The sequence below is a fragment of the Phoxinus phoxinus genome, assembly GCF_949152265.1.
Source record: "Phoxinus phoxinus genome assembly, chromosome: 12".
Classification (NCBI taxonomy): domain Eukaryota; kingdom Metazoa; phylum Chordata; class Actinopteri; order Cypriniformes; family Leuciscidae; genus Phoxinus; species Phoxinus phoxinus.
In genome coordinates this window covers 15,282,042-15,296,594 of record NC_136887.1, presented here as the reverse complement: position 1 = coordinate 15,296,594, position 14,553 = coordinate 15,282,042, and the positions used below count along the sequence as shown (strand labels likewise).

At 45.2% G+C, this 14,553-nt stretch overlaps 1 protein-coding gene across 5 annotated transcripts in view; it reads left to right on the top strand.

Moving 5' to 3' along the window:
• The window catches only part of htr4 (5-hydroxytryptamine receptor 4), a 111,647-nt gene that overhangs the window by 56,574 nt on the left and 40,520 nt on the right, over positions 1–14,553 (top strand). For 4 of the 5 annotated variants that reach the window (XR_013799839.1, XM_079631336.1, XM_079631337.1 and 1 more), the window contains exons 5-6: positions 6,736–6,889; positions 12,401–12,957. Coding sequence is in view for 3 of the 5 variants with exons in the window: in XM_079631336.1 (XP_079487462.1) it covers positions 6,736–6,889; positions 12,401–12,957 (711 nt within the window). In the remaining 2 variants the exon portion in view is untranslated. Of the gene's footprint in view, positions 1–6,735; positions 6,890–12,400; positions 13,060–14,553 lie in introns of all 5 variants that reach the window. The other variant, XR_013799840.1, reaches the window with a different exon arrangement.

Genomic DNA, 14,553 nt, shown 5'->3' with positions numbered 1-14,553 from the left:
TGCGTAGGCCCCGGGGCCAGCTGTGAGCCAGGGCGTCCGTGCCGAGGGTCCCCTCGGACAGGGAGTAAAACCACTGGCAATGGGTCGTGTCCGGAGAGGCGAACAGGTCGACCTGTGCTGCTCCGAAGACACTCCAAATCAGCTGGACCGCCTGGGGATGGAGTCGCCATTCTCCGGGCAGGGGGGTGAACCGTGAAAGCTCGTCGGCCACACGGTTGAGAGCCCCCGGCACGTAAGCGGCATGAAGCGACATCAGATGCTTCTGACTCCATAGGAGGAGGTGGGAGGCGAGTCGCGACATACGACGGGAGCGTAGACCACCTTGACGGTTGATGTACGCAACGGTCGCAGTGTTGTCCGTACGGACCAGTACGTGCTTGTGTCTGAGAACCCCTACGAGGCGACACAGAGCTAGACGTACTGCTTGCAACTCCAGGCAGTTGATGTGCCAATGCAGCTGGGGCCCCGTCCACAGACCCGAGACTGCATGCCCTTTGTACGTGGCCCCCCACCCCGTGGCCGAGGCATCTGTGAAAACCACAGCATGCCTGGAAACCTGGATCAGGGGCACTCCAGCCCGAAGGAACGCAGGGTCCGACCACGGGGAGAAGGTTTGGCGGCAGTGCGGGGTCACTTGGACCCGGAACGTGCCACTCTGCCACGCCCACCTGGGGACTCGATCGTGAAGCCAGCGCTGTAGCGGTCTCATATGTAACAGGCCGAGCGGTGTAATTGCCGCTGCGGCCGCCATATGCCCCAGGAGCCTCTGAAATTGTTTCAGTGGAACCGCTGTCCTGCCTCGAAAAGACCTGAGGCAGGTGAGCACTGACTGGACGCGCTCCTCTGTGAGGCGCGCAGTCTGGGCGACCGAGTCCAGCTCCATACCGAGATAAGAGATCCTCTGCGTGGGGCAGAGTTTGCTCTTGTCCCAGTTGACCTGAAGACCCAACTGACTGAGATGCCGGAGCACCATGTCCCTGTCGAAGGCCTTGCTCTCTCATGGGAGCAAAGGCCACCTCCGCGACTTTCGTGAAGACACGGGGGGACAGGGCCAGCCGAAGGGCAGGTCGATTGCTGCAACCAATCCCGGGGACGGATGCATTCGAAAATGCGCTTCTGCGTGAGCATCTTGAAAGGGAGTCTGTGCAGGGCCCGATTCAAGGAACGCAGGTCCAGGATTGGTCGTAACCCACCGCTTTTCTTGGGTACAATGAAGTAGGGGCTGTAAAACCCGGACCTCATCTCGGCAAGAGGGACCGGCTCGATCGCGTCCTTCGCCAGCAGGACATCGATCTCTTTCCGCAGGACAGGGCCATCCTCTGACCGCACATGGGTGAAGAGAATGCCGCTGTACCTGGGAGGCCGGCGAGCAAACTGAATTGCGTAGCCGAGCCGAATGGTGCGGAGGACCCACCGGGACGGAGCTGGAAGCGCTAGCCAGGCCTCCAAGAACCGCGCGAGTAGACCCACCCGAACCACCGGCGTACCCGCGGAGGGGCAGCAGGGCGGGGGACAGGGACCCGGCTCCAGCGACGACATGGCGACCGCGAGCGGGGTCTGGGCGCAGGTACTGACACCTACCTGTCCACTCCGGGGGGCAGTCGGCAGAGAGGGTTCTTCGTGTACCCTCTACTGCAGGCTGCCCCGTGGCGAGGGGAGGGGGAGAGACGAGGAACGAGGCCCTGACTCCTCGCAACCCCGTCTCTGCGCCTCCGTGGCCAGCCGTGGGCCGGGGCGACGCGGAGGGTTCCGCGAGGCCGCTACCCACAGGCTGGGGAGAGGGGAGCGGGGGCCGTGTCGCACTGAGACGACACGTGCTGCTGCTGCGACCCTCTCGCACGGGGGAGACTGCGTGCCCGACAGTCTCGGCCGTGGGTGACCTGGAAACGGATGCGGAAACTGCTCTTTTAATGAGGAAGTGGGTACCACTGACTGTGTCAGTGGCGGAACACAAACAAACCAAGGATTCTCCACCCGGCCCTCCCCCGGGGGAAGGAGGTGGATCGGAACCGCCTCCCGAAGAGCAGCAGCATCCAGTTCCAGGTCGCCCGCATCAGGAACGACGTCCACCTCTCTTCTTCCTGGAAGGTGCAGGTGGCGTCGGAGCGGGCTGGGCCGCCCTCTTACGGCCCGACCTCCGTCCCCCAGGCTGAGACTGCTGGCCTGGAGGGGGAGCGGCCGCCGGAGGACGACCTCGGCGACGAGCGGCCGGAGGCTGTGCAGCAACAGGAGTTGGGCCAGCAGCGGCTTTCCTCCTGTGCAGGACATGCCGCATAGCTTCCGACTGCTTCTGGGCGGCGGAAAACTCTTGGGCTAAGTTATCCACCGCCTCGCCGAAGAGGCCCCCATGGGACACGGGGAAGTCGAGAAGTTTGTTCCTCTCGACTTCCCGCATATCCGCAAGGGTAAGCCACAGGTGGCGCTCCTGGACCACAAGCGTGGACATCGCCCGACCCAGCGAACGTGCGGTAACCTTCGTCGCCCGTAGAGCGAAGTTGGTCGCCGCACGCAGCTCCTGCAGCAAGGCTGGGTCGGGACCACCCCCCTGCAGGTCATGGAGTGCTTTGGCCTGGTGGACCTGAAGCAGAGCCAAGCATGCAGAGCGGAGGCGGCGTCTCCACACGCCTTATAGGCCTCCCCGGTTAGACCCGAGGAGAACCTACAGGCGCGGGAGGGGAGTGAAGGGGCACCCCGCCAGGTGGAAGCGGTCTTCGGACACAGCTGCATCGCGATAGACCGCTCCACTGTGGGGATTCCCTCGTACCCGTGCGCCGCCCCGCTGTCAAGGGTGGTGAAGAGGGAGGGGCGAGGAGGCCCCCGCCGGTACGCCAGAGGCGCCGACCAGGACTTCCTCAACTCCTCATGCACTTCAGGGAAGAAGGGCACTGGAGCGGTACGCGGGGCATCCGCACGTACCGCAGCAGGCCAATCATCAAGCCGCGAATGCGAGGGCCCGGGCGGAGGGTTCCACTCGAGTCCCACATTCGCGGCCGCCCTTTCGAGCATAGCAACCACCTCGGGATCAGCGTCAGCTGCAGCCACCACACCCGAAGGGGGTAGACCCGCTGACTCGTCACCCGAAGATGATCGCTCCCCTTCCGATGCCGCGATAGACATCTGGTCCTCCGGGGGCGCTCCAAAGGAAACAACCGGAACCGTGCGGGACGGCCCCGGAAGTTCCGCCGGAAGCGCCGCTGGCAGCGAGCTGCTAGAGGAGTGGGAAGCTCGCGAAGATATTTCACCACACGAGACATTCCGCACTGTAACCCTCATACGCTCACCAACGGGAATGACCGAAGTAGCCGCCTGTCGAACTGAGCCGACAGACGAACTAGACCGGGCATTATCCGAAGGGACTCCCCCATATTTCAGGGATCTCAGTCTCGAGCGGAGCGTCGCGATGGCCATGCTCCCACAGAGAGAGCATGACTCATCCAACAACGCTGCCTCAGCATGCTTTAAGCCCAAACATGCGAGACAGTGTTGATGGCCGTCATCCGGAGGGAGAAGTCTACCGCATCCAGAAACGCACGGGTGAGTCGACATCCTGAAAAGGACGCGAAACACCCGCCAGCTCTTTTAGAAAGAAAAGAGAGAGAGAAAAACAAGAGAGAGAGAGAGAGAGAGAACGCGCCGAAGCGCCGAGGGACCACCGCAGCAGACAGACGGGGGAAACTGCAACCCTTTGCTGCTTTGAAGGCGAAGATCGCTGCACCGCGCTGTCACACCGGCGATTCTGCTCTCCAGGTAAGCTGTTGTTTCTCCAAAAGGCTTAGGCAGGCACAGTATAACTGAGGCTCCGAAGCGAAAGGCGATGATGCAATGTTTACTTCCGGCTTTTATACCCGCGCTGACGGGCGGGTCCGCGGAATGCAAATGTTGCATGCCAATGTTCATTGGCTTTTTGTTAGTTTCTCGAAGGTAATAGGCTCCCTAGCGTGATCCCAATTCGTCAGGGGAACCCGACGTACGTCGGAGTTCCCTGGACGAAAGGGAACTGACCCATCCGACACTCTAGAAAATTACATTTAAGTCCAATTCAGAAAGAGTCCAGTGCTCGATTGCAGCAGAGAGTTATCTGACACTAACTGGGAATGATTTAAGACTGTAAGTAATGTTTGGTCAGGGCTTCTGCTGACTCACTAACAAATACTTCCCTTCGCTGCTTCAAATCTCCTATGGCCCATCTTTTCCAAAGAACTTTCCAAATAAATATGTGAGTCTCATTCAAACGTCAATAAACTGCACCAGGATGTTATTTGGGGACCTAACACAGTCATTGTTATGTTGTCAATTAGACAGAACAGTTGACTCAGAACACCTGTTATGTTTCTTGACAGGTAAAATCTGTCATTTTTGCACCGCCAAATGGAATTGCAAAAAAAGGATTCTTGAATTTGTACATGCAATGATGCCTATATAAGTCCAATTACCCAAACTCTTGACATGTATGGGGCAGAGGCCACATTGATAGATTGCACTTCCAGTAGGGTAAAGCAGAGCTTGAAAAATGCTGTGGTGATGGTGAACATGTGGCAAAAGTGGGGAAGTGCAAACTTAGCCAGGTAGACCTGCAGAGCATGACAAGCATATGTTAAAAAAGTAACAAAATACTAAATCAACAAAGCTATAATTCTACATACCGCGGGATGGTCAACGTAAACAAAACCATTCATGGTCGCGCACCATGCAGGAATACAGGAGCTCGATCAGAACATACCACTGTAAATGACAGGCTATGAATATTTCACTGGAAATAGAACCGATAGCTAACTCTACTCAAGGTAGTAGCTAACACTCAACGAGTGTTAAGGTCAACACTCGTTTATGACACGGCTGAACAACATACCTATGAGGAGTAGGCAGCCAGCACACAGCAGACAGGAAGACAAGGGCTTAAACCCTGGCAGCAACAGGTAACCACAAAGTTAAACAACGCCTGCACAACGCAAAGAGCACAGATTTATCCCAGCCATTCCACATACCTTCGGCGGCAACAGATGACGTCACACAACGGCGATGCCGAGATGCATGTCCGGTAGCCAAAACCCACTTCTTTTATACTCATGCAAGCCAATTAATAAGCTGAACGCATGCGTACAATCTCCCAATGGGTGGAGTTACTCCTCCCTGCTACAAACACATGGCCAGATAAATGGAAACAGGAACCTCAACACATGCAGACTGAAGTATTGACACATCTGTATTAAAGAGAGAGAGAAAAAAGAGAGACCACCTGTCCCATTTAGTCAAAGGGTTTGTGAGTAAAGTCTGTCCTCTATGGCTTTTCCTCAATCCTTGCTCTCACTATTTGAGATACCAGACCTATTCAACCATACATCCTTGACAGCCACAAGGCACAAAATGTTCATCTGAGGTTCATCTCACAATGTGCAGTAGATGGCAAAGTGTGAGACTTAGAACGTAATGGGAAGTGAAGGGTGAAAGGTTGGGCAAGGGGTAAAGACCTTTAGGGACATGGTCCTTAAATCTTCAGTTTTTCGACAAGTCATAGATTGTTTCAATCAAACAAAAATAGTTTACCTTTTGAGCCTTTTGTGTTAGTAGATGATAATTATTTATTTTGATTAATAATTTAATTAATAATTAAAAAAAATGTATTCACAGTGACAACTTTGCGAGGTCTTTCTGTCAAGTTATACCTATTGAAGGTGAAGGATTAATTGACTTTTTACATCTCAAACTGAGTCTATTTTAAGTCTTTTTTTAACTGAGTGCCATTTATTTAAAAGTCAAAAGTTTTCTTTTTTCCCAAGTGATTTATTGTTGAATTGAATGCTCAGATTGTCATTTGCTGCATGTCAGTCTATTTTTTTTCTTCTCTTCATGACCTACAGCATTGCTTGGGGAAACAAAATTGCTATAGACCTTTGTTAATGATTTTTCAATAATATTCCATGTGATATATACACTACTTTTCAAAAGTTTAGGATCAGTACAATTTTTTTCAAAAAATAATACTTTTGATTCTTCGAGGATACATTCAATTAATTAAAAGTGACAGTAAAGACATTAATGTTATAAAATATTTCCATTTCAAATATATTTTCAGAAAAACAATAAGCAGCAACAGTTTTCAACATCGATAATAATAAGAAATGTTTCTTGAGCAGCAAATACGCATATTATAATGTTTTCTGAAGGATCATGTGACATTGAAGACTGGAGTAATGATGCTGATAAATCAGATTTGCATCAGAGGAATAAATTACATTTCAAAATATATTAAGATAGAAAACAGTAATTTCAAATTGTAGAAATATTTTACAATATTACAGTTTTTAAATATCAGTTTACAACTGTTTCACGGTGTTGTTGTTTGGGCCAAATGGAATTCTGTACAGGTCTGGCTGTGTTGATGTCATATTAGGACTATTTGGTACCTCAGAATACGAATGGATTTTGTCAACAGTGTCATTTAACCAACAACCTTGAGCTGGGTAGACTGGCAGATCAGAAAGGTTAAGAAGCTATAGCAGGTTGACAGAATCTGTTTTCCAGATGCTTGATAGGTTGACATTTTGTCAGTCAGGAGCACTGCAGGTCATCATCCTTCAGATTTTTTAAGGTTGTTGTATTTCACCTGCACATCGTAATACTTTTCAGCAACATATTCATGTACAATTAATTTGTCTTAATTGTTTTGTATACACTTTATGGGTGGCCAAATGAAGAATATTCAACATATATTGTTTATTTTACCCTTCCTTACAGGTACTATGCCATCTGTTGCCAGCCACTGGTCTACAGGAATAAGATGACACCACTGAGAGTGACTTTAATGATCGGAGGATGCTGGATAATCCCAACCGTTATTTCCTTCTTACCCATAATGCAAGGCTGGAACAGTATTGGAATAAATGATTTGGTGAGTCACAACCGTCAGATGGTAGACTGTTTGTGCTGATAAGGTTTGTGAAGGCAGTCTGACTTTGATTCTTGTAATGATGTTTCTTTCATTTTCTCTCAACTTGCAATCAAGTGTGGATTATAAAAATGCTTTATAACAAATCCAGGGAGTGATTATGAGAGAAACTTGCAATGCATGTAAAGTCTTTTTCAGGCATCTTCTCCGCTCTATATGCAGTTTTCAAAAGGCAATTATCCATCCATGCATAGAACCCAAGCCACTGTCAATGTTTCTAGGAAAGCAATTGAAGTACATAGGGGCTCTCATAAAGATCAGCTTTGAGGGTTGGGATGATTGAGGAGAAAATTAAATGCCACAGTCTCAGGTAGGGAACTTAATTCATTACTTTCCAGTAAACAAACAAAAACGGCCCTGGGTGATGCACCATAATTAAATTCATGCTAGAGAAAGAAAATGTCACGCGGAAAGTATTTCTCTCTTTCATGTGCATGTTGTAAATGTAATGTTTCATGAGATTCATGTGACACCATTTCTGTTTTACTTTGCCATTTTCGGTATTTGGAGACAGCTGAGTGGTTTTCTCTGCCCAGATTTATAGGATAATATTTGTGTATTCATTTTAGCTTCCTTTAAACTGCATTTTTAATGGAAAAAATAAATCTAAAAGAATGAATGAATGCTTTCTCTTTAAAGTAAACACTTAGCATTCTGCCGTCTGGCGTATCTTGGGTTATTCCACAGGCATTATATTAATAGCTACCTATACTTCATTTTTTCACAGAAGCTTCCCGATCCGCCAAAAGCTCTTCTCAAAGGAACTAATTAGCGGTTTGATATTGAATATCAATGATAGCATGGGCCAAAGTCCAGCTTATTCTGAAAAAGTCTGACACTGACGTTAAATTTGTTTGCAGTTCAAGAGAGAAAAATGTTTCTCATTATTAATGAGAGGGTTGGTGTTTGGTTTATGGTTTGGAGGAGGGCTCAGAGTTATGTGAGGAGCAGGCAGGAGAGAGGCTCAGATGAACAGTGATTAATGTTTCTCATCATAACACTTCCTTCTGTTGATCAAATCATTAGCAGTCTGTTTGTAAATAGTATATATCTGTATGCATGTGTATATTTTATGGTTCTCAGAGACCTAGATCAGATTTGAAAAAATCTGTGTTAATTACTCTCATCAAGCTCTCTTCACTTACAATATCTAGCCATTTAATCTTAGTTGTTGTTGATGTTAATTATGGGGTTAAGCATGTTTCTAATGTATGTCACTAATTGCACTTTACTTAAAAGCAATAACATTTATAATTGGAACATGGCTTCATAAAATCTGAAATGGTTTTCTGTGCTTTTTAAAGGGCTTATATGACCAAAAAACTGGAAAGTTGTTTGTATGTATTCTACCATTCAAAAGTTTGTGGTAAATAAGATTTAAATATATATATATATATATGTTTTTCAAATGAGTATCTTATGCTCACGAAGGCTGCATTTATTTGATCAAAAATACATTAAAACAGTAATATTGTAAAATTGTATTACAATTTAAAAAAAACTAAACTTCTATTTGAATATATTTTACTATAATGTGATTTAACTGTGACTGAAAAGCTACATTTTTATCATAATTCCTTCAGTCTTCTCTTCAGTGTCACATGGTCCTTCAGAAATCATTTTTAATATGCTGATTTGGTGCTTAAGAAACATTTATTGCTGAAAACAGTTGTGCTGATTGATATTTTGTTGAAATCAAGATGCATGTTTTTCAGGATGCTTTGATAAATAGAACGTTTGAAAGAACAGCATTTATTTAAATATATATATATATATATATATATATATATATATATATATATATATATATATATATATATATATATATATATATATATATATATATATATATATATTATAAATGTCTTTACTTTCACTTTTGATCAATTTTTTGCATTAATAAAAGTTTTAATTTCTTACCCCAAACTTTTGCTAAGTTACCGTCATAAAAATAAAATTAAAAAAATGGACTCAAGCTGTGGCTTTTTAAACAGCACAGTCTTTATACATTTACCTTTTCATTACATTTAATCATTTTAGCAGACATTTTTTATCCTAAGTGATTTTACAAATGAGGAGAGCAATAGCAGCAATTAAACCAACAACAGGGTAACAATATACAAGTGCTGTGTCCAGTCCCAGTTAGTCCAGCACAGTACAGGTAGCAAGTTTTTGTTTTTGTCTGGATAGAACAAGAGCTTTGACAAGAAGTTGTGTTGCATGCTCCGATTGGAAAGGCCTGATCTTCCTATATTGTTGTATAATAAGGCATATCTGCAGAACCGGGCAGTTCTAGCAATGTGGTCTGTGAAGTTCATCTGATCATCAATCACAACTCCAAGGTTCCTGGCTTCCCTGGATGGAGTTATGGTTGACGAACCTAGCTGAATGGAGAAGTTGTGCTTGTTGTGTTTTTAGTGAAGGTGGTTTTTAGTAATACTTTCTTCCAGCAAGAAATGTCTATCAGGCAGGCTGAGATGTGAGCAGCTACTGTCGGATCATGAATGAGAGGTAGAGTTGTGTGACATCAGCGTAGCAGTGATAGAAAAATACATGTTTCTGAGTGACAGATCCTAGTGATGACATGTAGATGTAGAAGAGAAGTGGTACAAGCACTGAGCCCTGAGGCACCCCGGTATCTAGATGTTGTGACTTAGACACCTCACCCCTCAACGGACCTACTTGAGAGGTAAGATTTGCACCATTGGAGTGCTGTTCCGGAGATTCCCTTCGTCTTTGACAAGGACGATCTGTTAAGCAGCAGACAGATCCAGCACGATGAATACTGAGGATTTGGAAGCTGCTCTTGCCAGTCTTAGAGCTTCAATAACCAAGAGCAGGGCAGTCTCAGTTGAGTGGCTGCAGACTGGTTGTTGTCCAGGAGGTTGAAACAAAAGTTTTTTTTTTCCTAGATGTGCTGGATTTAGAGTGGGTTTCTTAAGCAGTGGGGTTAACCGAGCCTGCTTAGGTACCAGTGTGTTGTTGATGTGAGTGAGTGCAGGTACAACTGAAGGAGAAATGGCTTGAAGAAGACGAGTAGGTATAGGATCAAGTGGACAGGTAGTAGGGTGATTGGAAAGGATGAGTTTGGAGACTTCTGGCTCTGAGAGCGAAGAGAAGGAGGGGAGAAGGTGTGTGTCAGCTGTTAAGATGTGCATGTCGAATTGTGGTGTGGAAAATTGCCTGCTGATGGTTGTTGTTTTTTTATGAAGAATGTAGCCATCAGCTAAGCTGTTAGGGTTGAGGGGGGGGTTAAGAAAAGAGGAGAAGATTTTGAAAAGTCAGAGTCAGAAGAATTGTTAATTTTGTTGTGGTAGTAAGTCATTTTAGCAGTAGAGACATTAGCAGAGAAGGAAGAGTGGAGGGATTGATACAAACCAAGGACAGCGGCATCTTTGATTTGCACCACTCCCTCTCTGCAGCCCTGAGTTTAGAACGATGTTCGTGGAGAACATCAGATAACCAGAGGGCAGAGGGGGTGGCGTGGTCTAGCCTGGATGAAAAGGGGCAGAAGTTGTCTAAGCACAATGTTAGAGTGGAGAAAAGAGTATCAGTTGCACTATTAGTATCAAGTGATGAGAGCTGATTAGGGGGAGGAAGTGTGGATGAGACTAAAGAGGATAGGCAGGAGGGTGAGAGTTAGTGTAGGTTTTGCCGAAAGGTGACCTGTGGTGGAGTGTGTGTTGGTTTCTGAGCCAGGTTGAGGTTAAGAGTGAGGAGGAAGTAATCTGAAGTGTGCAGTGGAGTGACCAGCATATGGTCAGTGGAGCAGTAGTGCATGTAAATAAGGTCCTCAGTAGATACTCGCTTGAGGTAAAACGAGGCAAGCAGAGTGTGAAAATCAACAGCCTGAGGTTTTTCTAGGTGGATGTTAAAGTCTCCAAGAACTTCCAGAGGAGTACCATCCTCAGGGAAGAATGAGGGTAACACATCCAACTCCTCCATGAAATTGCCTTGCTGACCTGGGGGAATGGATTTTAATAGGGATGGTGATAGTGATTGCATGCGATTCAAATGAACTAGTGTCACACAGAGATGGTAGGATTACATTTCCATTAGTTGGAGATGAATAAACCAGTACCCTTACCCCTCCCAGTCAGGCGAGGGGTGTGTGAAATTTGTGGAGAGATGATCGGCACTGTACAGTATGGATAACTGCAAGACAGCAGAGCTCATAGGAGCAGCTATATGGAAGAGAGAGACAGACTTTGAGACACTTGCCTCTTTGATTTTTATGTGCAGCACCTTAGACGAGCTGTCAGGGTCCAATAGAGAGTGACGTCATTGCAGTGACAACCTGATTGGATTTAATGTGGTGAATGTCACTCCCAAAAATAACCAAATAACATGATTAGGCATATATTATGAGCTGCTGTAGCTGAAAACTGTAGCTGCAATGTAAGTAGTGGTGTAACAATATACATTATTCTACAGTCAATATCTTAGAGAGCAGGGTGGCCGATATAAAGCAGATAGCTATGGTATCACACTATTTAATTTAGAGATAGATAAGGAACTAAACACTGTAACCAACAGTGCACTCAGTAATCTGGTAAATCTGTGAATCATATTTTTACATGAAGGTAGTGCTAATTTTACATACAGCACACAGTGAATATGATATGAATATGATATAGCAGCACACTGGATATAGCGCAGCATAGGTTGAAATCAAGGATTTAAAGTTTGTCAAACATGTATGCCCAGTGACAAAATAAAAGTCCCGCCTCCTACATATCGGTCAAACAGAAAAACTTATCGGCTAATGCCTAGACTTATTATTTTGTTTTAATTATAAGAAAATCGCCATGGTTTTCACTTATAATGGCCATAAAGATGAAATAAAAATGTAATTATGGCTAAGGGTCAAAAGTCATCACTCATGATGATTTGAATGATTTTTGAATCATGATTTAAATCATCACACCCTGAAAGGTTAATATGACTTTTAAAAATCTTTCCACTCCAAAGGACATGCATCAGAGGGTGAATTTAATTCTAGGGGAGTGTAATTAATTTACCAGTTACAAACTTAATATACCTGATATAGTGCTGTCATCACAGTATTTGAATGTCAAGCATGTTTCATTAATATGAAGAGGTGAGAGTCTCTAAATAGAGTATTTGGGGAGTAAGATATTTATAGACTCATGCCCTCTAGCTAAGTTCTCTTCCACATCTAGAGGTCCTTGTGTTTTACCAGAAGAAGTATTGTAAGCAGCCACCTCTGCTCTTAAAAGGTCTTCTCAAATGACTGTTCCCTGTAGCTAAGGACATACAGGGCCCAACCTAATGGTAATAATGAACGGACAAAGAGGGAGTGCTAGAAACCTAGTAAAAGAATTTCCTTAACCCTTAAGGCCAATTCACACTGCACCAACAGACACGTTTGTCAGGTTTTAGGGTATATTCTTTTGTTTGCGTAAGCTGAATATGTTAACATCTTCTTGACAGATAGAGAAGCGGAAGTTCTCCGGCAACTCCACAGTGTGTGTGTTCATGGTGAACAAGCCATACGCTCTGACCTGCTCAGTCGTGGCCTTCTACGTCCCGCTCATCCTGATGGTGCTGGCGTACCAACGCATCTACGTCACGGCGCGAGCACACGCCCGACAGATCAGTATGCTGCAGCGGGCCGGAGGAGCAGGGAACGCAGACAGCGCAGACCACCAACGCAACCACCGCATGCGTACCGAGACCAAGGCGGCCAAGACTCTGTGTATCATCATGGGCTGCTTCTGCCTGTGCTGGGCCCCTTTCTTCATCACAAACGTGGTGGACCCCTTCATAGATTACAGTGTTCCTGAGCAGCTGTGGGCGGCCTGCCTCTGGCTGGGCTACATCAACTCCATGCTCAACCCCATCCTCTACGCCTTCCTCAACAAGTCCTTCCGTCGTGCCTTCCTCATCATTCTCTGCTGCGGACACAAGCGCTACCGCCGACCTTCCATCCTAGGCCCTGGAACGACCTGCACGGCCACGCAGATCAACGGCTCTACACACGTCCTGAAGTAAGTGAGACAATAATTATCTTTCCCTTGTTCTCTCTTTTCTAAGGTGGCTCTGGTAACATGTACACTTGGAAAAAGGAGAGATTATGGTCAGGAACCAAGGTCAGGAACATCTCATATACAAATTACTGACAAAAATGTCCGTTAAAAGGGTATTTTCTTTCGATACAGTAACATAAGACAAAAAAGCTTTCTTGTTCATAAATCCCAAAATTATTTTTCGTCAATTCAGAGAAAAATTTACTGATTTAGGAAAATAACATGATGAAATATTGACTAAATTTAAGTCAGCTTGAAATTGTTTTTGCCCTATCTATTTTGTAAATGCATGATATAGTTATTATTGTGAACAGTTGGTCCAGGACTATTTTTCTTTTTTTTAAAATGTTTATTCAAGTTTAATCAAAAGGTCAATCGTTTTGTGAAAATGAATGACTTCTCTCTGTTGATTTATGAAGGACTTCTCCAATTTATGAAGGACTTCTTTAGTCTGGTTAAACCCCACCAATAATAAACTGCAAGCTCACATTCATTTTTTATTTATTTAAACAGCCACATCTTAAACTCCAATCAGTAACAAAAGACAAAAATTGCCTGGTCCATAATCTTTCTTTGATTTAGAGGGCTTTCACACTAGCACTTTTGGTGCTTACCCGGGTTTGTTTGGTTGATGTGAACGCTGTTTTCTGAACTGTACCCCGATTTAAAAAGGTGGTCTGGGGTACGGTTCATATGATGTCTGGTACGGTTTGCTGCTGATATGAATTCAACCATACTACATTGTGGAAATGAACGTATGTTTCTGTAACACTGGGACTGATGCACTCCAAGCCGAGAGAATGTATATCTAATTTCTGTTTGCCTTTAATGGACTTCTGTTTTTATTAGAACAATTGTAGTGCATTCATGGAATTCATTCATTCATTAAACTAAAGGTTCAAAAAACTAAATATAAAAGTGAGGCGAGCTACGCTATGCATTTTGCCACCTTCCTCTGTGTCTTGATACCTAGCAAAACGTGTAAACAGCTGCCGCTTTGATGATAGAAGCGGTTTGAACCCCCCCAAAAAATACAGCGTGAACACAATCCAGCCAGGGCAACGGAGGGGGAGCAATCAAACTCAGGTTCGATGTGAAATCCCCCTTAAAGGTGTTAATTTTCAGTAGAAGACTTCCAGATCGATTCATTTGCATATACTACTTCTTTTCATTGGTTGCTTGGTGTATTGGCTTGAATTGGTCCTTTGTAGACATTCTTGGAGCAACAGGCAGCAAAGAATAAGTCCATGTCTTGCTGTGTACACCTTTCACATTCACTGTCAGGTGTAGTTTTCTGTTACTTCATCAGGCATTTCTAGTTTGCTCACCTCTTGACCTAACAACATTTACTCAAAACAGCACAGCATGAACATCTGTATATTGTAGCTTCTGCTGTTATGTGTCATGGGAACATAAACCCCGAGCTTTGGTCATCTCAGTTAGACTGCACGTCTGCTAGAACTCTCAAAAATCTTGCTTCCCATCTGCTTTATTTTTAAACTATTCTCAGAAAAATTGTGACAGAGAAGGGTTATTGTTTCACTAAAACAGAGCTTT